The following is a 23,486-nucleotide window of genomic DNA, read 5'->3' as shown; positions in this document are numbered from 1 at the left end:
TGTCCCCTTCTAAGGGGGAAGTTCTGGGCTGTTCTCCCCAACCAGATTTTGTTGTCCATCTCCTTTTGACTGTAAACTGCACCTTGGGTTGGAGAAGTCTTTTGTTTCTAATCTTTTTGTCTAAAGTTTCACTACAGTCAGCACATCTTGGCAAAAAGTTTTGAGTTACCTAAAACGTGGTATTTTTCACAGGAAGATGTGAGTTTCAAAGTACCAAAACTTTCTCAACCACATGGTACAATGTCATGGGTTGGCACTGGCCAGATGTTAATGCACCCATGAATATATGTTTTTTCTCTAACAACTCCTGTGGGATGTGATCAGGAACAGAGCAGAGCAGGCTTAAATCTTGAAAACAAAAAAAAACCCACCAAAACTTTATTAATTACATAAGAACAGGGACAGAAATACTCTTAAACACACACAGAGACAGAAATAAAAACTTCTTAGAACATTTCTTCTCCCAGTTTCTACCTCCCCACCCATCACTCTTCACAGACCAACCTTTGGGTTTTAGATCAAACAATCACCACTCAAAAACAAACTAATCTTCAATTCAGCAAGGGAGAGAGGAGTCTCTCTGGCACCACAGACTGTTCTCCAGAACACACAGGTCTACTCCTTATGTGTTCCCATGTCACCCGTGGCACCGCCCGGAGAAGTCTGCCAGGGTGACTCTCTCTTTTTCCTATGTCTAGCGCTCTCACCGCTGTCTCACAGGCCAAAACTGCATACAGGGCTTTTTAAGGATACTGCATGCCGAGCTCTCCCCTTTTCACCCAGGGGCCGGGGTTCCAGGAGCAGGTCTGCCCTGAGGGCAGAGGGCGCCACCTCACCCTCCCCCTCTCTTCTCTGCTCGCTCTACTCCTCAAGTGCCAGTCACTGTAGCAAAAGCAGGGCAGCTGCATCCACCCAAAATGCAGTTTATGTTCAAAAGAGACTTAAGTTCAGTCTATGGCTGACATTATGCAAGAGAAGTCCAGCTCAGAAGGCTACTCCTCTCATTCTTCCATCGGGTTCCTTCCAATCATGCTTTATCATCTCGGTCCCAGGCCGCTTCCCTCTCTCCAAAACCACCAGTCATGAGAATCAATGTCTAAGAAAAGTTTCTTTCTGCCAAGCAAGGGTTAACAGTTTTTTCTCGGCAGGGTGCAGGCTCAGGCACTCCCAGGCTCCACAACTCCCCCGTGGCTGGGCACCTTCTCCCGGAGTTTGGGGGGGAAGAGGGGGTGAGCACACACAGAAGGCACTTCCACAGTTTTCCACCCCTCCATCCTGGACGGGGCAGCTCAGTTCCAGTCCTGTCCACTCTCTTCTCCCCCCGGGGCTCCGGCTTACCTGAGCCGACCACATGCTTCCCCTCCCCCACCCAGCCTCGTGGCTGGGCAGGGGAAGGAGGCCTGAGACGTCTCTCTGCTGAAACTGGGATCCAAAAAGAGGCTGAACCCCCTCGGGGTCCTGCTTTTAACTCTTTGTGCCCTCAGAGGCGTGTCCAAACCTCCGAGTGACCAATCCAGGTGCCAGCAGAAAGCTGATTACTGATTGGCTTGCTTACCTCTCCCTGGAAAAATTCACCTCCCCCAGCAACCACGACATACAAGAAGGGAAAAACCTGTTTAACAGTCAGGTTTTGGACTACATGTCCAAAGGCAAGGAGGATGTGGGGTGTGTCTATGCCACAGAGTAAGCCAGCAGCATTCACTGGTACTGAGTTTTGGGGATAATGGGAAAAGCACTGCTTAAACTGCCTGTCTCTCATTAAGGATGACATGGAATTGATATACTTCTTCTTGCTCACTAGAGGTTTTGAAAGACTTCAGGAAGACCATCAAGATATAATATTTAACATACCAAAAAATCCCACTGGAAAAAAAGCAATTCCTATAGCTCAGAAGTATCAGTGTGACAACCAAGAACCAGCAACTCACTTGAAGTATAGTGAGCCTGCTGAATAAAATATCAAATTTTCAGGAATTAAGCAGGCTTTTCCTGGAATAGTCTGCAGCTGAACTATAAACACTGGAAGAATATATCTGACTTGGAAAGGTACCTTATGAGTTAGTGCTAAGACTTTGTCACTGGTTCTAAATTAAAAGCTATATAGGCCTGTATTAAAGGTACTTAGACATGATCAGCTAAGTAATCAAAATTATTTACCTCCACTACCAACGTGATCCTCTAGGCAGAATGTGATGTAATTAGAGAAAATGCAGGAACTTTTCCTTATTAGAGAGAAAATATGCTAGAAATTAATGATTTCACTAACCCTTGAATACAACATTTGGACACATTTCCCCTTCCTTCCAAAAAGTCGCGTGATAAACAAACCCCCTTCATTAGAGTTTTTGAGTCCAGCATTTCACATCCAACAGATTTCTACCTGAAATATTTACAGGTAATACAGAAACCTTCCAGGTTTCTAATTACTATATGAATTATGGAAAGAAAATATTATATAAATGAAAAATCCAATAAATGCCATGGGGATTCCACTGAAATCTCCCTAGATCTTTTATACTTCACTGGAGATGAGTCTGTATGCTACAAATTGAATTTAAATACTGTCATAACTTCTGGAATTCTATAATAGGAAATAATTTCCCATTCAGTTCCATCACAAGTGTCCAAAAACTCCATGTAAGAATATTATCTATTAAATTCCACAAGGCATCATCTTAAGGCCAATGTATTACCCTGTAAATAAGAATTCCACTTTCAATCAACATGACCAAGTAGATCACTTCCACAAGATGACATAAACTTAATTTATTATTTTTAAAACCAATATCTTTACCTATCTCTATTATTTTCAAGAGCAGAAAAAATGCATTTGAATGTTTTCCTTTAGGTTAATCTATCACAACAAAACCAGAAATCTTTCCACTGTAGCCATTAATGCCCATAACTGCACAAAAACTTAACTTTTTCCTGTACATGCCCAAAACACGTTTCTCAAAAGCATATTTTAAATTTAGTTAAAATAATGCAATACAGCAATCTAGACCAAACATGCCATGAGGTCATCTTTTTCAGCTTTGCAGAATCATTTCTGTTTCTACTCCTTGCATCTTTACTGCCTTTTGCCAAAATATATGGCACTGGCTTCTCTTGTCTGCATTAACAGAGGTTGGCTGCTTCGATTTCTCCTTAAAGTGTTTAATAGGGACAGAGCAAGGAAGGAGCTTAAGTTCAGACATGCACCTGCAAGGTAGGTGCTCCTGGCATTCAGCCCTCCTACAAGGAGTTACTTCTCATTTATTAATGAGAACTCTCTCTGCCCCCTTTTGAAGGGCAAAGTGGAGTTATTATCCCTATTTCACAGATGGGGAAGCAGAACTGGGGTCACTTGCCTCAGCTGAAGTCCCAACCACCTTGCCTCCAGCCACGAGCCACTTTTGCAGAGTGCTGCTCAAACTGACACCCTGCAGCAGGGACAGGCACCCCTCACAGAAACACTGGGGCTGCAGTCTGGCCTATTGCCATCACATAATGGGCTCCCATTTCACTCCCAGTGCCCTCAGGTCTGCACCTGAATTACAGGGAATACAATCCAATTCACTTCTTCTGAACTTTGGCTGCCCCATGGCCGCTGCAATGGCAGCAACAGATCAGGCAATGAAATCATGTCTGTTCCAAGTAAATGGAACAGGTGTAGTTTGGATTCCATATACAAATCCCAAATGACTTATGGGCTTAACTTGAAAACTGGCAAAATGCTTAATTGTGTCGTTGAATTGAGATCAGGGAGAAGATAAACTGGCTTCACGGAGCCAATGAGACTTTCACTGCTAACTTTGCTGGGTCAGCATTTGACTCCAAATGAAAAGGGAAGCTTCTTCTGTGAATCAGATAATCCTTTACAGGATCTGATCTAATACTGAAAGAATTTGGAAAGGCAAATAGAGATTCAGCTCCTGGTGAACTTGCAGCTTCAAATGACAATAAAGAAAGGAGTGGCATGGGAAACTGAAACCCCATTGCACACCTGGTCTTCAGGAAAATGAAGATAATGTGGAGTACATAACACACTCCCAGAGGAGAAGCACTGCTAAGTCCCATCCCCAAGTGGCTGCCTTGTAAACACTGGGCACTTCTGCTCAGAAATTATCAGGTTCATAAAAGTCACAGATGATTCTACCACGTACCAGGTTCCTTTCCCCCTCCCCCAATTACATAAATTAGTAGTGTTTGGGATTACACTAGTTGGGAAAAATAGATTAGCACAAAGGATTAGAAACATGCTCTGTGCAAAGGCAAAAATTCATATGGTCCCTGCTTTGCTATGGCATGAGGAAAACTTTGCCAGGATGCATTAATTTCTTGAAAAATAGAAGTGTGCTTTTTCCTGGAGGCTGGCTTTCTTGCAGATTTACAATAGATGGTGAAGCAAATGCCATCCTGTACACAGCAGTGATCTCATCTCCGAGGATTGTCAATTAGGGTTGCAACATCAACTCTCGATATAGTGAGGAGCTGGCAAAAAAACCCAACAGCCACCTGTAATTGCCTGTGCTGGGAAGGAGTAACTGTGCACCCTGCACCCACTCACTGCAATATCCACCACCAACCAGTGCACATAAAAATGGGGCAGGTACCACTGGACTGCCTATTGCTTTCAGCAAATTGGAAATCACCCACAGAACGATGTTTCGGTTGATTTGTTGCTTCATATGAGGCTGTGAAAACAGCTTAAGTTGCCCAGCTACGACAAAACTCAGCCTGGAGCTACAGCTATCAGGGTAGTGGTAAAAGATGAGGAAAACACAGAAATTGCTCTGGTAGGAGAGGTCTGATCTGACGAGGTGAGGGCAACCCCGGCTCTGTGGGAATGTCAGTAAAGCAGGATAGCCCAAGAGTTTGCACTGCTGCTCCTGTTTCAGCAAAGAAAAGGGCTACACAGAGGAAGAGCTGCTGCTCCTGCGTGAGTACAAATTGCTCACGACTCAGAACAACTGCCTGCACTCAGTCATTCTGCACTGTCAAACAATTACACTGTCTGTAGGGTTCTGAGCAGCTTTTGCATCGACATTCTGAAGAAGGGAAAAAACTGTAATTTAAGTCTTTCACTGATTCAGCTTTTTAAGTGATGCCACTTTGGAAAACTGGCCTAGAGAGCTGTATCCTGTTTATCACTCCCTAGGTATTTCACACCCTTTGCTCTCCTGAAAACAAGTTTTCCCATCTTACATACAAGAAAAAAACAGCAAAAACCTAAAAGCTAACAAACAAACTTAAAAGTTCAAAGACAATAAATTGTTTTCCAATGAAATTTTTCAAGCCAATGGTATAGTTTTATTAAAAATTTCTATTAAAATAATGATTAGTATTATTATACGAGTACATGCTTGTAACCTTCAAATGAAAAATAAATATAAGAAATATTTTCTCCAAATATTTCTGTTTAGCTGAACACAATTAAAGAAAACATTCAACCATTTTGACATAGTTTGTCTGTTTCTCCCCTGAGGCAGGCTGCAAACAGAAGAGGAATTGCTCCAAATACCCATCAATCCCCAGGAGGCAAGGCCCAGCCATATAATTAGACACTGAGCAAAAGACTTATTTCTTTCTTCTTTCTATTTATAACATCTTTTATGTAAATCCTTGGGTCCTTACTTTTATTGAAAAGAAAATGTTTGACATTTTCCCCAGGTACCTACTGAGCAACACTGAATTAGGACTTCAGGCTGTGACACACATACACCACTGTCCCATCCATAAATATTCAAGTGTAATAGTCATAAACATCAATAAAAGGCTATTGCTTGAAACAGAGATAGGAAAGTGCATTCCAGCATAAGCCCAAAAGCATAGATCACCAAATCCTCTCCATCTCTTTGAAGACTTTTGTCTAAATAAAACTGCATGACAACCTCTGACTTGCTAACTGAGATTTAGAGACTGAAGGGCAAAGGATAGGAAAATCCCTTTTCAAGATGTAACTTGAGGAAACTGCTACAGGCTGTTCTAAATAAAGAACATGACCACATCCTAAAGCAATCGTTACTAAATTGTCATTCTCCCAAGGAAAAAAAATAAAACAAAAGCACATTATTTCTCTGCTGCCATAGTAATAAATGTTAGCAGAAGCCCCCCTCACCACCCCTGCAATTTTGGACTTGGAGGATGCAGGAGGTGCTCAGCTCTCTCCAAACCATTCGGTATGTCCCCACCTTTGCTATGCACTGCCAGGATTTGCCTTCCCTTTTCACGCCAGCTACCTGCCAGCCTGGGCTAAGAGCAAAAACCAAATGCTGCAAAGCAGGACAGGAGTGATCTGTGACAAGTGACAAGTATGAGATCCAGGGACTCTGACACAGACTTACTCCAGAGTAATCATTTAATCCTTCTACCTCAGTCTAACTCAAAAAAAAAAAAGAAAAAAAGGTAGCAACTATCAATCACCTACTTTGTAGGTCATATATTTGCAAAGCCCTCAGGGAGATGAAAAGCATTATACAAACTATATCCACACATGTTAACACTGATTAATTTTCTCTGTGCAAACATACCCTTTTTTCTTCTTCATTGCCCCTCCTCTCATTATATCAGCAGTCTCATCTGGAGGAGGACGAGGAACTGCTGACAGCTGAAGTATTTTCTGCAGTTGTTCTTTTGAGATTCAGAAATGCAACCACTCTGAACACAGCCCTGTGTTCAGCTGACTGTTTCCTTAATAGCTTTGCTCTTTCATGTGTTTCCTCATTTTCTGTTACATGAATTTAAAGCAATCTGATTTCCAAGTTAATTTGAAATTATGCAGGATCCATTAGTTGAGGGAATCATTTGCAAAATAACTCTGAGAGACAACTTTCGCTCACTATACTTTCAGGTGTACCCTCAGCAAACAAAGGCAGGGCTAGTGACATGAATAAAGTCAGCAGAATTTGACCTAAAAAGCATGTCTGTGTACAGAGGCACAGGGATACAGCCCAACTGAATCAGAGCCTTATAACATGTGCAATAGCTCCTCTACAGCCTGAGGTTTACACCAGTGAGCAGCCTTTTTGTGACAGTGCTTACACCAATGACAATCAGAACATACACAGCTTTTCAAAAGACTATCTGTAAGCATTTTTCTTAGGATATTTGGATGCACAATTTCTGAGGAATAGAATTTAATATTTTGTGGAATAAAACTTCTGTTTCAGTTGTCACAAAGTCACTTTTGGGTGAAACTGAGGACTTCTGTTTTGTCATCAGCTCCGCAATGGCAGTTCCCATTAGATATAAAAAAGGTTGGCCCCCTGCACCCAAGGGTAGAATTGGCATTTCTAGCTTGCAGCATCCAAGAAGCACCATCCACTTATGCTCATGCACGGAACAAACTGCACTGGAAAGGGTTTCCCAGAGATGCTGTGGAATCTCCCTCTTTGGACATATTCAAAAGCTGTTTGCACCTGGTCCAAGGCAACTGGCTCTGCTTGCCCAGGGGATTTGGACCAGACGACCTCCCAAGGCCCTTTCCAGCCTGTGTTTCTGTCAAAGGGGCAAATGGTTGGATGATTGGCCTCTGCCACTGCAGCCTCTGGTCTGGATACTGTGGAGGTGTCACAAGTAACACCTCAAAGTTGTCCCTGTATAAATGCAATCAGAAGCACCAGACGGCTGAAGTGACAATTGTTAGAGGCTGGAGGCTGAGGGGAATCTCAGAGCACTGGCTGAGGGATGAAGACGTTGCTGGATTTTCTTCCTCCTGTTCAACAAGTGCAAATCTCACTCTTAGATGTGTATGCAATCAGTAGCTTACAGGCAGGAGCCCATGTGCATATTCCACAACTGAATCCACGAACCTTTTGAGACAGCAAAAGTCTCCTTTGTTTTTATTGACCACCTAATGGAGTAGGAAGGCTGAACAAGAACCCCATAAAAACATGACAGGTTAACTTTCCATCTGCTGTCTTTAAGACAAAATCATTGAGAAATTTAATTTGATAATGCTACCAAGAAGAAGAGTCTTGGAGGACAATTCTCAGGAAACAACATCTCATCTCTGTATTGAGCTGTGTCAAGCACACACACACAAAAACATGTTTAAAAAGAAAAGCAAGGATTTTGAGTAGCTATGCTCCTGCCAAGCAATCTGCTCTCAGCTGACTATAAAATCTCTCAAGCTCTAATGCCAAAACTCCCAGGCAGAGAACACACTGACTCACAATATAATGTTCGAAGTACTTAAAAGGGAAGAAGCAATCATGCCTGCTTTCAGAAAATGAGATGGTGGTCTCATTAGCAAAAAAGTTCAATTGCAATAGTTACCTCGGCATGTAAAGGACTCGCTCTGCCACCACAAATCCCACCCTGAAGAAGAGGTTGCTGGCTGGGATGAATGGGAAAACCAGGAACAACAAGCCAACCAAAACTTCTTTGTGTTCCAGTTTCTGCAATAATACAAAATTAAACAAATATCAACTAAAAAAATTCAACTTAATTCACCTCTAACTTTCCCCTTTCTTTTGAGGGTCATAAAAAAAGCAACTTAGATTATTAACATTTGGCATGGTTTTGCATTTAAAAGATTTTTTTAGAAGACACTAATCTTTGATATTGATGCACTTCTGGTGCATCTAATATGCCCAGAAAGTGCACACACACTACACACTGTGTCTATTATTACCCTTGGTATCTTTTCCAAGGTCAGCTCTACCACACATATGGCACAGCTATCACCTAAGATATAACTCATATTGGTAATATGTAAATATGGAATAGTGTGAATATATACATTAGAGTGTCTACGATACTATGACTGTATGTAAATACACAAATGCATATCACATAGCCACAGACTGCTGTGTTCAATCCTAAATGTTTATAAGAGAGAAAAAGCTGTTCAATTGGTCACATTTTGTGCAAAGAAAACTAGCCCCAAGTGACATATTAATGCAGTCATTTTATCTCTCTAAAGGAAAATATCTACACTTCAAATGATACTTTCGCACACAAGGTCTCCACACTCATACAGAGTCAGAAATTTGAGACATGCTGTATGCTAAAATTAATGTTTTCCACTTGAGCTCAGTTAATGCCCTTCACTTGTACTCACTTTAATGTTGGCTCACTCTTTGAGGAGAAATGGAATTACCACATGCAATTCAAACCAACTGTGATGCATGGGGCCAACACAGGCATCTGGGGGTGCAGTGGCCACTCATCCTGCCATGGAGAGACCCAAGTATGGTAAGCAGGATAATTTCCAGGTTCAGCTCCATCCCAAGAGGGTAAATCAGCTCCTGCATGTCAAAGAATGACACCAGGATAGAAGTGTAGCTTTAGGCCTGTTCAATCACCCGGGCAGACATCTGTGCTCTCCTGGCTCAGACACTGCTTCTCACTGTCTGCAGACATCGCGAGAAGCTTTGTCACGCTTAGAAACAGATGCAACCACAATCACTTAATGGTTGCAGCACTTTCTAATTGTTGTGGGCAATTTCTTGGTTTTGGAGAGCAAATTGACTTCTCCTTGCCGGAGGGAGCTACATTTAGAAACGTTGAACAATATTTTGAGCAGAGAAATGGAGCCCAATCAACAATGTAGGGCCAAGCAGCACAAACTCTCTTGCTTTTGCACAGCTGCAGACTGCAGCAGCAGTTTCCACTGGTCTAGACAGCGGCTGAAATTCAGAAGTCCCACTACTAAAATATATTCATCCTATTCTATGGCAAAGATAACAAGTCTTTTCTATGGTTACCAAAAAGAAGGGTACAAGTCAGGAGGCTCTGATGTCGCTTTAGAGGAGCTGAACCAAAGGATCACAAAAAAGTGCACGGGTTTCTACTTGCTCAGAGGAATCATGAGACAGAGAGAGCCTCCAGCCTTCTTCACGTCTCCAGACTTCTTAATATGTGTTTTAAATAGCACCACAATTATCTGTGGTACTTCTATTATTCACTTTCTCAGTATCTTGGATTCACAGTTACTAGTGCCTACATGCAGTCACAACAGCATCTGAAGTACATTACTCTCAGAGCTGAAGAAGACATCAATCCATAAAGATGATGAGCAGAGGTGCCTGGTAATTACAACAGAAATTTGAATAGGAAAAAATGGGAAAAAGGATTTAAAATTTCTTCTCAACTCTGAATTAAAATTACCAGTTCTAGCTCAGCTTCCCTCTCCACCCAGATCTGGAAATATACTCCATTTTTCTCCTGCCATTTGACTCTCCCTTCCCACTTTATCTGACCTAATTATGATGCCCATCTCCTGCCACCACTCTACCCCAGGGGTTTGACACTAAAGACCCTGAGGCAGAAGCAGGTATGTTGGGCCTAAGGGAGTGCACTGCTAGCAAATACAATGTTCTCAGTCCCCAAGATATGCAGCTGCTTTCAAACAAACCAGCTATCAAATATTTCTCCAGTTGTTTATCATTAAATCAATAATTGGGAAAACAACCTCTAGTTAAACATCTCTAGGAAGGACACAGTGTTAACTCAAGGCTGCAGCAGTGCAGATAAGCAAAGGAAACTGAATGCTAGAAAAGACAAATAAAACTTGTACATCAAATGGGAAAGAGGAAGATGTGGGAATTAGCTCAGCTGATGGATCTAATGATTCTGCATGCCCCTTTTCTCCCCAGAACAAGTCACAGCTCCATCCTAATGCCATCAAGGGCTCATGCCAGCCCTGTGTCTTGGGCAGAGCTCAGAGACGAGAGCCCAACACACACAAACCAGCCTCATGGAGCAGCAGAACCCTCCATGGTGCTCCTTATTTCTGAAATAAAAAATACCTGGCAGTGCCCTTTTTAAAGCATTCCATTGAGGCAGAGGCTCTTGGGAAGAGCTGGTCCTCGAAGGCCAGGCTTCAGCTGGTTTTGTGCTACATGTGGTTGTGCCTGTGGGCCGATCAAAGGGCTGCAGATGTTAACAGAGCCATAGGAAATTCCCTCCACATGTTTTTCTAAATAAAACAAATCCAACCTATACATAACCTGTTACATTTTCTAGGCAAAGAAATAAAAGAAATATTAGGACCATTTATTTGGTTTAGCTACTTCGTTTATATGATCCCACTTGAGATAGCTGAGCTAAAGGTGTCAGAATCAGCATCTTCCAGGTGCCCAGAGCAGCAGCACAAGCTTTTAAAGAGTAATAGGCAATTTTGTTTGTCTTCCTTTCTCCTTAAAATAAAACACCTAGGACTAGAAATTATAGATCACTGCATTCTTTTCCCAGAGAGACAATTCCTTTCCTCTTAAAGACAGTGATTTCTTTTGGAAACACAAAGCTTGTCTTTCTGTCACTGTAGTCTCTGGTATGGGGGATCAACAAACACGTTTGAATTAACTTTAGAATGATTTCTCTTGTCAAAGACAAATCAATTTCAAATCAAAATAGCATTTGTTATAGTAAATAGCTTGGTGGGAGGGAGGAGTTTTGAAATTCACATCTAACTCATTACAATCAGGCCTTCATTATATTGCAACAAAAAAACCCCACCAATAAAACAACAAACCAAACCAAAAACTCATTTAAAAAAAGCTTTCTAACTTTCTTTTCACAGACTTACCAAAGAACTAAAGAAAACTATTTCTCCCAAGAGCAATGCAAAAAAAGTGTCCTACTGTCTCAAACAGAATATCAAAGAATCACTCCAAGGTCAAACATGATCAATACAGCAATACATTTTTAAAAATTGCTTCCTTAGCAGTTTGGGGAAAAAGGAAGAAACTCTTCAATTTACAACTGAAGAGGTCTTTCCATTTTAAATATAAAACATATTCTTGAGACACAAATAAGTATTTGCCGACTACCACTAAAGTACAAGTCCTCTACAAGGCAGAGCCCTCTAAGTGTGAATGCAGGAGGTGCACAGATTACTTCAACATAACTGTCCTAACTATGGACTTGCATAAGCCCACTGCAAATTCCTTACTTTCCCCCCCGAGGAAGCACAGTCTGAGGTGCCAGATCCATTAAGTCTACACTGTGCTGACAGGACTGATGTTGACATTGCCTGGCACCTCCAAGGGCCCAGGCACTGGAGAGCAGAGCTGTGAGGACAGCATTTCTCCTGGCTGGACTAAGCTGCACCTCAGGGAAGACAGCAGCTGGGCAAACAAATCCAACCAAATTCCATTCTGTTCTACCTCTGAACGTTTCCGAAGGTGTTTATACGTGCTTGCCTGTTTGATGGGAAGGCAATCAAATGGGTTTCATTCCTTCTTCTAACAGTTTTTTCACAATGAGGCAAGTGTCACCTCTCCACCACTTAGATCCAACAGCTCCATGGAGTAAAGACTTCCCTCCTACCAAAGGTATCAGTCCCTCTGACAGTGAGCTCTGGATGGCCCTTTGCAGACAGTGAGATGTTATGCTTGGAACACCTGACTGCATGTGCAGAAAAGCTGTGTCCAGGAAAGCTGGCTGTGCACAGCTGTATAAAAGCAATGACTGCTATTACACATTCTCAAATGCTTGCAGGCCTAGGAGGTAAGTGCATCATCCATCAGAAGAGACACAGACTCAGAGAAGCTGCATGACTCTCTGCAGACCACAGACAGAGGATGACACTTCTTCAGTTTATTCCTAATATCCATTTGTAGAAACCCTTAGTGCAGACTGCACACAACCCTACTTCATCTATTCCAGCTGTACCACTCTCTCGTGAAGCCACAAGTGGCCCAGCAATGTGACTCCTCACCAGCCTGCATCAAAACAACTGGCAGCACCTCACCTGGCAAGAGGTCAGCATCTGCAAACACCCACTCTTGCACTTTCCACATATACAGCATTAAAGATAAAAGGGATGGTGTAGAAGCATGTCAAATTCACTCTCCATTCATGCATAAGGTGATAAAAAGAAAGCATTAAGCTCATCAGGAATTAACCCTAGGGATTGATTCCTTCAAAGGAAAAAAACAAGTCTCTGTGGTTGTAAAGCTCACAGAAGCACTGAGAGTTTCCAAGTCCCACCTCACTGATGCACACAGAGATGGGCCATGGCAGAGCTGTACCACACTCCACGTACCACCAGCATGGTCTGTCTTAGGGCACCAGCAGAATCCTGGATGGGACACACACATCTTTATCTACTGTGACCAAACAGGAGGGCACTGTGGACCTGTGGTTATTTCACTCTGCTGCCTGTGCCACTGCTTCCAAGTGAATGATGCCAAAAGTCAGGTGTCAACAGATGGTCCAAAAAACTCGAGCATTTGGTAAGCAAGAGGTAACTTAGCAGCTTCAAAACTGGCTCAGGCACCTGTCTTAATCAGCTTGCTCCTAGCAAAAACATCAAAAATTCTGTCATCACTATACTTTATTAGGAGTTTTATTTTTTTTCATCTCATTAAAAAAAAAAAAATTAAAAAACCAGCACCTTCAGTAGCATCAGCTACTTGAATGCCAGGCTTAGTAACTCGCTCATTTCCTAAAATAACTACATTTTTCTTGGTGATCATCTAGTTTTGATAGAAATAGCCATAGATTTCTAATGCTATTTTGATAATCACTGCTGACTGCTTATTAACTACCTGACACACTGATACTTTTTCAAGTATTTGGCAACAACAGAAACTACTTTCCAGCTTACCAGTGGCAGCCTATTCAGGGACTGGTGCACAGAAAACACACACGAGTCAGAATCTAAAACCAAAAGCCTGGATAGGAGCAGTGGCTTCTTCAGCCAGGATTATCTGAAGAGAAATCCTTGGCGCACATCTCAGACCACCCTAACAAGATCATTCCCTCTCCATTTCCAGAGGGAAGGGAGTCCTGGTCTGTACCAGGTAAAACAGCATGTTTTTCAGAAATGCTGAAAATACCTAAAAACTTAACATGCCTGAGGACTGTGGGTGCTCAACACCTCTGCAAATTTGGCTTCAGTTATGGAATTAAAGCAGAAAGTAGTCCATTCCCATAACAGGGCACAGAAAAATATCTCATAATGTTTCACATTTTATATTACTATCTTAGACCATTGGTGTCTACTATTTTCTTTTTCCCTGCAGAAGTCAGTTACCCATCCATTCAGCCATGTGTTTATGGTCTTTCTCACCCAGGTTTCTAAAATTCCCTTCAGACATAAGCTCATTTTCCCAATCCTTAATCTCTGCAACCTCTAATTCCACTTGACAAGCCAATTTGAGCAGGATGAAGAAGCACACAAATCTTTGAAAGAGAAATGGAACATTCCAAAAGGAAATAGGAAAATCAACAAATTGCTCCAGGAATTAGAATAATCCTTTTGACCTCGTGGTTGCTTTTCCCTCTTGCCTTTCATTCTGTGACTGCAGGCTGCTTGAGAGGTGGGGAAAACAAAACAAGACAGGTAAAATTCAAATTTGCAGTACATGATGTTTGGAAAAGCAATTCAGTTCATGGTGAATTTGCTCTTGAGAAGGTAACATGGAACAAGAGGAGCCTAACAAAAACCAAAACCCACACAATAGCTTGGCACTTGGTATAACTAGGCCAAGTAGCCATGATGAACATCATTAACTCTCCCAGCTGTAAATTTCTTGTACCTTGTTTCACCTACACTCTCCTGCTCACAGCTACTACTGTGCCATTTCAAAACCTTTCAGCTCTGAGTAGGCCTTGAAATACTAACTTAAATCAGAAGAAGAAAATGGCAGAATAAGAAGTGTAATTCAGCGTTAATATGCTGAAAATGGCAGAACTACCTGCCCTCTTGGTAATTACCTACACCACGCTGCAGGCAGTAAGAGCCCATTTAGTGAGATGCTGAATATATTCATTGTGAGCCAAATCAGAACTACTTCCACCTGTGGTTATATTTACCCAGAGCACCACACTCCAAACCTGTTATTTTCAAACATCTACCGAGCAAAAGAAAATCTGATGCAAAAGGTATTTTGACAGTTCTTGTATTTGCTTTTTTAATCCAAAACAGCAGTCACGTACAGACTAAGGCAGCTTTTCCCTTTAGCCTGAGTCTGTCAGCTGGCACGGCGAGCTCCCTGGGAAGGCTCCTCTGCTCCTTGCAGCCCCACCAGGGACCCACAGCAGCTGATGCGGCTGCGGCACTCGACAGAGCAGAAACGCGGCCAGCGAGCTCGGGGTGCCTGCAAGGGGCTCCCCCCTTCCTTTAGATCTCACTGAACAGAGTCTTTCTGGCTTATTACTCTCTCCCTGCAGCAAACATTAACAACAGAAGCAGCACAGAAAAAACTCGTTGCTAAAGATTAAGAACATCAGTCCTGACCTTCTCTCTATGTGGAAAGAATTCAAGTGGCCCTCAGGATAATGAAAGCAGGATTTATTTTAAATGGACCTTTTATGGAAATGAGTGTGGTTTCCAGCTCGTCAGATAGACTCCATCAATAAATAGCCTTATTCACCTTGCTGTCCCATTGAAGCAGGTATTGTTCTGGAAGTATTGTGGCAGATAAATTTTGCCAGGCATACTTTCTAACTATGCTGGTACTACAACAGAATATTACAAAAGGCAATTGTTCCCCAGAAAGGTCCATAAACTGTGATTTATTAATGAAATGCCAAACCTAGGAAACGAGGCAAAGGTCTCATGAGTGCAGGGTAGAGTAAATAGCATGACAGAATACACATAGTGAGTGCTAGCAAAAACAACAGAAACATGCACACAAAGAGAAGATGCAAATGCCTTCCTCTCCTGGATGATATTGAATGTTGTCAGCTAAGGAATTTAGTCTGAAAGTCACTGAAGAATATGCTCAGATGATATCCATACACCAGATAGATGCCAATATGATGCCAATTACAGCACAAAATAAAGTCATCACAATATGGTATAAAATGCCTTGTCTTGGCTAACAAGCACCACGCAGGGAAATTCAAAGAGGCAGCATCACCTTTAAAATTAGATCTGAAATAAAAAACAACCAACTGTAGCATATGAAAGATCTGGATAATACATATGTCAGTCACATGCAATAAATATAACCTGAAAACCATCACAATTTCCTGTAACATATGTAGCCACATCGCACAGAACAGCCAAGCATGTTCTTTAGAAAAGTTATAGAGCACACTAGATGTATCTTTTAATCGATGTAAAATGTTAGTAGCATGCCCTCCTCGGACATGAGCACACTGCTGCACATCACGTGGTCCTGCTGAACAAGAAGAAGGTGCTGTGAACCACCAGAAGGTACCTTTGTAGTGCTGGTCATGAGTGCAAACGTGTGAGGGCCATCAGTATGAGGTGCAATACACTCACCCAGGTGCAAAAGCTACTGCTTCAAGCTAGTTTTCCAGATCACCCCGCCTAATTAGCCCACTACATACATGAGTTTTCCCACTATCAGCCCTCCTTATATCAGAGAAAGTGGAATCCCACCCATCATGTGCTCTGTACACATACATTCACAGCTAAAACTACGGGCAAGCTGCTAATTAGGCAGCGACCTAAAAACGCCATGCAGAGTGGCACTTCAAACATCTGAAGGGTCTTCCTTTCATGCTCATTGAATTATTATGACACGTCAAAGAAATAACTGTCATCCCGATGATAATGCCAAGAACTGTCCTCCCTCCAGCTCACCAGGTGCTCCCAGTATCTTCCAGCAAAGAAAGGCAGTGCCATGGGCCCTTGGGTTTCCCAGTGGCCATCTAAAGCACCAGATTATTTTTCTGACCTTGTGACTGGCATGCTTGATATTCACTGAGAGAATGCCTCATCCATTTCCTGGTACCTTTGTAATCCATCCCGAAGTTACACCACATCCATTCCTCATGGCCAAGGCTATGTTCTTTGACAATGAACAATAAATAAATGTCATCCTCTTTTCCCAACTATAAAAATTTCTCTGGGATGCAGGCATTTTGCACCCCCAGCCTTTGTCATATCCCCAGCACACTGCTTCAAGCCTATGTGAGGAAGTTCACTGCAAAGAGTTGAGCAGAACAGGTCTGACTTGGGGAGCTGTTCACAGGGAGCTCCCCAGCTGCTAAGTGAGAGGGATTTGCACTACAGCAGGAGAAATGACCCAGAGAATGGAAGTTATACAAAAGGAGTTAACAAAGCCATTTTTTAAGTGACCTCCTCATTAAGTTAAGAGGAGGACAACAGTGAAGGTGCACTAGCAGGAAGAGAAGGGAGGCTTCTCCCTCCAGAAAAACTGGAGAGCTGCCTTCTCTGTTTCTGCAGTTTTCAGCATTAAATCCCCATCTAGTAACAGACATGTTCCAAGGAAAGCACTCATGAGTAGAAATTTTCCACCGTTTCTTCTCTTTCTGAGGTATAACAACATTCACAAAACAAAACAAGAAAGCTTGGTGCCTTAGATGTCCTTTATCAGCACCACACATACATGCCCAACAGAGTTATTACCCTAATCACAAACGTCAACAAATTAGCCCTGTTTAAAATTCAACGACAACAAAGGCAGAAATCCAATCCATGCATTCTCTAATTACAGTCCACACAAAATATTCTGTGAGTCTCCTGTGAGTTTGTGTTGTGGATGCACACACATCACCTCTTGCCACTGACAATCAGTTCAATGTTCACTGGACCAATGTCTTCACTGCTGCTAAAACAATTTCTAGCATTTCCATTCTCCACGCTGCTGAAAGAAAAGCAATGGTGCCACTGAGAATGAAAATGAGGTTTTGTTCTCTCCTACCCCTGCTCACCTACACCCTAAAGAGAGAGGCACACAGACTGCATGCCTGTTCACTACACAATCATTCCTTAGGAAATTGCAAGCTATGTCTTCCAGGTTAGGCCTTGTAATGAAAAAGGAGAGAAAAATGGCTGCTAAGACTGCTGTGTTTGCTTCAAAAAGAAAGCAGAACATCTCACACTTTATAAAATGTGAGAAATCAACTGATATATCTCATGCTGCCTCCAAGCTGTAAAACACTGAGTAATAGCTTGTCTGGGGCTTGACTGAAGGATGGTCCTTCTTGGGGGAAGCAATGACCTATAAAAGACCACTGCTGCTGCATTTGGAAAGATCTTTCCTAAGACCCTAATACAACGAATTGTGCCTGCAGTTTATGTGCCCTGAACTTCCCTCTCCCTGTTCTAAAAGGGATTGTTTGAAGTCAAATGGCACAATTTATTTCCAGGAAAAGTGCTGCTTCCTGTTTGCTTTCCTCGATAATTCATACAGCTCAGCTCAACACAATCATCTCCATAACACTGAATGGCAGTACCATGATTCAGAGATTGTGTGAGTTGTTAAAAATAAAGTAGAAAATAGCTTCAATAATGTCAAATTTCCCGAAAAGCAAAATATTTCCAATTATACCTCTCATTATATATATACATATGCGCCATCCCTCAAAGTGTTCAAGGCCAGGTTGGATACGGTTCTGAGCCACCTGGTCTAGTGAAAACACCTCTGACCATGGCAGGGATGTTGGCACTGGATGATCCTTAAGGTCCTTTCCAACCAAACCCTTCCGTGATTCTATACCAAGGGCTGAGGGAAACATGTCCAAGTTGATCCCCAGGAACCATCACCACTTCCATGTTCACAGTGGGTTTTTTGGAGGCTGCAAGTGCTCACGAGAGCACTTTGTCAAGATGGTTCTAGTTTTACTGGATTAGATACAAAAGCAGATACTTCATATCCAATTTATTCAGTGTTTGGGGTTTCCAAGGATAAACACAAGGGAATTTTTAAGATTAATTTCAAAGCATCTCGTAAGTGCCTAAAGACTAAAATTCATGTTGCTTAACATCAGTGGTGGTCAAGAGCAAAACTGAACTTCTCACAAAAAAATTACAACTTGCAGTTTCAAATCAAAGAGTGGTATTCATAAATCCAGACTGAATTGTTTTTTTAAAAAAGTAATAAAAGAATGATAAAATCTTTTTCAAGCAAACCAACAATATTAATCCTACATACAGTTCTGACAGCAGGAGAAGAAATAAAAAGCAAACAAAACTTCAAAGAACATGGAATAAGATTTTTCAGAAGTCTTCAGTACATGGCTAATGAGAATTTTATCATTAACTTCCCTGAGAACAGGATTAGGTCTAACACAAACAGTTCTGAATGTCTCTAGCAGTGAGTAATGAAGGCAGGAGCAATACGAGATGATGTACAACCTGTAGGTTGAACTGGTGAATACCTAATAGGGTGTTTTCCTATACTTCCCATACAGCATCTGTCATTGTATTATCTAAATTAATGACTCTGCAGTCTCAAAGTGTTTGGTTCATTTTCTGTCTCCTATCAGGAGCACAGGGAAGACTGCCAGGGTAGACTGAAAATGTACATGACCTGCACATTTTAGCATAACACAGGTATTAAAAACCTGACATCCTTAAACTATGCTTTTCAGCCATACATACATTTAAGGAAGAGAAACTTTTGTACTATTTCCAAAGTGACTACCAACACCTCTCCGAAAGAAGGTTCCACAACTCAGCTGAAAGAGAAACAGCCTGTAACTCCCCACAATCCACAAGAAAAATCCTCCCATGGAAGTGCGTATCTGACTTCTGACAAGGCATGTACAACCTCACTTTTATTTCTGCAATATGATTAATGGTACCTCTGAAATGCTGAATTGGGAAGTATGGCTTACCAACTTTACCAACTATTATTTATGCTAAAGAACAATTTCCAGGTCATTTCCGATTTCCCACATTCCATTACTCTGCTGACAAAAAAATCCACTCATGAAGATGTATCCAATGTCTAGGTTTTAGAAGCATAGCAAAAGTGCAAATAGAAAAATCAATTTTATTTTCAAAAGGCTCTGCAGATGACAGTTCCCAGTTCTGTTTGAAGTAAGTGACAAAAAGCCTGACGACTATGGGAGAGGCAGAGATGCTTAACTTCAGTGGGGTTTGGATCATTAACAACAATTGAATGCGGGAGTGTGGGTCAAGTTCTGCCCTCAAATCAGACCAATTAAAGACTGAGACATTCAACTAGAGAGACATTTTCATCAGCTGAGCTTGTCTGCATTAGTTATTACCGGTATGGTTTTTCACCTCACTCCAATGCATTCCAGAGGAAAACATGCACTTACCAACCATTTTATCTGAAGATTAGAAAACAGAAGATTTTTTTTCTTTTTATGTTGTATTGCACAGCTTTTGGAATTACCTTGAATGCAGCAATGCAGTGCAGGCTGAGTAATGTCATCACCAGCACCAGGAACACTGTGGCTAAGTTCCTCACATCCCAGATGGACTCGACCAAAGGGATGCTGCCGACCTGCCAGTCATAGCACAGGGTGATAGGTGCCAGCAGGAGCCATGCATTGAAGGCCAGAAGGTAGGAATAAGTTAAAAACCTGCAAATGAAAACAGGTAATGTAATACATGGAATGGCTACCAGCACAGGAAACATTTTCCTTTGGCCTTTACTACATACCGCACAAGAGGAGGAAACAGCAAAAAAAACTAATCAACAGAACTGCACCAACAGGCAACACTACACATCTCTGTCAATAGAGTTGCTGCCATAGGTGAGGGGCACTTTATGGTAATTTGAAGAAATAACATAAGATCAGTAATACATGGTTTCTATGCAGCAGACTTTAGAAAACTAACAGAACTTCAACTCCCATTTGAATGTTAGATTTTTGAAATGACCTTCTGCCAGCTTAAACAATAAATGAATAACTACATAGGTACATACATACATACATATTGAACTTGTACACAGTTCACTGCATCACTGCTGCAATACAAAATATCCTTCTAGCTGGGTTTAACTTACAATTTAGGATTTCTTCTACCTACACAACATGGAGCGAAAGTCAGACCCTTCTCTCTTTTCTCTTTGCAAATCAAGGCACAGGGAGAAAATACCGAAGAAAGGAGGGACAGGGTGGTTCTTAGCTGATCCCATCTCAGTTTCTTAGGGCTGGGGCCAGATTGCATGAGATGTGCCACAGAAGTGACGGGGAAGTAGAGATTTCAATTTGTTGTAATCTTCAATAATTGTCATTCTCAATAGAGAGGAAATTAGTGGGGAATGGAAATGGAGAGCATGCTGCCCTCTGGGAAGTATACAGGGCTTTCAAAGGACTGAAAAAGAACAGCATGTGTGCCACTAGGTTAAAAAACAACAACAAAAAACAACAAATCAAACCAACATCCCTCTCTGCCCCCGGCTTCTGCTTCTTGGCATCTACTTGCCAAAAAAGTGCATCTAAAGTTGGAATATTTTCAAGTGCAAGAGACTGCAGATTGATTATTCCAGTAATGTGAAGTTAACCAAGTAAAATTGTGACAGCCTTTGAAGAAACAAACCCATCCTTGGCTTGCAAATGGGAAGTCCACATTGTACACAGCACCAAAAATGGCAAATACTCAAAAAAGGTAAAGAATTACATTCTGCCCTGCATAGGATTTCTTCCATCTCAGCCTGCTTTGGCAGCTGTTATCACACACAGTTGCCATGGTACCTTGCAGGTTTATTAAAATGGTAACAAAGGATGGCAGAAATGTCAAGGCATGTAGACAGAGGATTGTCTCACTTGCCATTTACAAACATGCCCCTTTGCAGTCAAAATGCAGCCCCTTACAACAGCACTTACAACATTAGATTTGTGGCAGAATGGTAAGACACTGAAGCTAAGTGTGATTCCAGGCAGGAAGTTCCCAGATGGGTGTTGGGCCCTAAATTTCCGTGAAAACATATTTAAATAACTACAAAGTTAGGATATCATTTTCTATTCTCACCCAAAAAATAAACGTCTCCAGCAGCACTGTGACCCAAGAGCAAGGAGGCTTAGGGAGCTGGAATGTTTCACTGTAAACAGTCACAGAGGCACATTCTCATTTTCCCACAGATTTTTCTAACTCCCAACTCTGGAAAGTGGAATATTCCCACAATTTTAAGGTTTTCAGCCATTTGATACACTTCTCTTCCATCCCCTCCCCATTTTCCTCACCTTCCCCACCCTGAGGTACTAAGCAAAAGGGAAAGAAAGAAAGAAAATCCATCTTCTCTTAATAAAAGCAGTGATTAAAAAGCCAATTCCTATTTAAGAGAGCATCCCTCAAAAATATAACCTAATTTTGCTCAAATGATTCTTAAAATTTTGATTGTTCGCTCTTTCTAAAGAAACTAATGTGTTTTCTAGTCACCAACTCAATCTCTTCTGGGGCACACTATAAAGAAACATAGCAACACAAAATCTGGTGAGACTTAATCACACCAAGGCACTCACTCGTGACATTATGTGTGGCCTGACCCACGTCTGCTCAGCCACGAAAAAAACAGGCTTCTCCATCAACCTCAGCACATCAGCTCAGAAAAGGCTGCCAGCATTTATTTACAGCTACTTACCTCAAAGCCAAACTGAGATCCATTTCTGGCTTTATTCTTAAAACAAAAGCATGTCTGTTTAGATGAATCTGAATAATATCATGGCATATGATATTGTTTCTACAAATGTGTATATTCGACAGGATTTCCAGAAGCACTGAGTTAGTTTTGTATTTGATGCTTTAGGAGAGCCCAGTTTTTAGAGGGAGTGTCCTTTTATGCCCTGGCATATGAATATTTTCAATAGGCATCACAATATTCATAGAAGTTTGTATGCAAACCACAACACACACAAGACAACCCTCCCCTGCTTACTCAGACTGGGCTGCTGGGTAGGAAGGAACAAGATGACATTTGGGATCTCTGCAAACTGCAGCATTGCAGTTAAGGACAGACTAGTTGCTTCTCTGCATCTTCACAGATAAGGCATGAGCTGATATATCCTCACACAGCACAGAATAAATAACCAGTTTGCTGCCATAACAACTTGACTCCGCTTAACTTAAGAGGTATTCAGAGTAGCCAGATCAGTGTGAGTTAATGCATTTCTGCTGGAAAAGTAGGACAAGCTGCTGTTGAATATGGGAAGACAAGTCCAGGCCCCTCACTGATCAGGACAGGTTTGTAAACAAGTGTCTGTGTCCAAGTGCTCATGCAGTTTCAGTCTTCCTTGGGAGCTATGTTGTCTTGGCTTGAAAAATGTAACCAAAAATGTGCATTCTATTTTCATCTGTTGAAGCCGGTTGGGAGATATTGTTCTTTATCTCTGGTAACTCTAGGGGGGGAGAGGGTAGATGCCTTCTGTTAATGGGACAATTGATAACTCCAGATAAGGCAGTGCCGCCTTCTCTCTTCCTCCACCCATCCTCCTCCGAGGGACATCACCTGTGAATGGGCCATTTAAGGCCTCTCACATGACTGAAAACATCACTTCATTATTTGTGAGATGCCCCACCCAGTGGGGGGAGCCAAAGCCTTTCCACCGGCATAAAACCTGCAATCCCAAACATTAATGCAGCCGGTTTTCTAGTGAATTCTCAGAGGAAGATCGGACTCATCTCACCAGCGCTGGACGCTTTTTTCTACAGGATATCTCTACTTCATAGAACATCTGTCACTCCAGGAGGATTTATTTGGACTGCTTCCAACACCCTGACAACAGGGTGTCAGGCCGTATCTCTGACTCTGTCAGGGTTTTCTAGGACTTTTGTTTGTTTGCTTGTTTTTTTGTACTACTGCATTTGTATTTTTTAATATTCCTAGTAAACAACTGTTATTCCTATTCCCATA

At 41.8% G+C, this 23,486-nt stretch overlaps 1 protein-coding gene across 2 annotated transcripts in view; it reads right to left on the bottom strand.

Annotated features, from left to right (window-relative positions):
• TMTC1 (transmembrane O-mannosyltransferase targeting cadherins 1) overlaps positions 1-23,486 on the bottom strand; it is a 136,062-nt gene that overhangs the window by 53,572 nt on the left and 59,004 nt on the right. For both annotated transcript variants that reach the window (XM_063395652.1, XM_063395651.1), the window contains exons 8-9: positions 20,022-20,211; positions 8,260-8,381 (exon numbers count right to left, since the gene is read on the bottom strand). In XM_063395652.1, coding sequence (XP_063251722.1) covers positions 8,260-8,381; positions 20,022-20,211 — 312 coding nt within the window. The remainder of the gene's footprint in view (positions 1-8,259; positions 8,382-20,021; positions 20,212-23,486) is intronic.

The sequence above is a fragment of the Prinia subflava genome, chromosome 4, assembly GCF_021018805.1.
Source record: "Prinia subflava isolate CZ2003 ecotype Zambia chromosome 4, Cam_Psub_1.2, whole genome shotgun sequence".
Classification (NCBI taxonomy): domain Eukaryota; kingdom Metazoa; phylum Chordata; class Aves; order Passeriformes; family Cisticolidae; genus Prinia; species Prinia subflava.
This window is presented reverse-complemented; position numbering and strand designations above follow the sequence as displayed.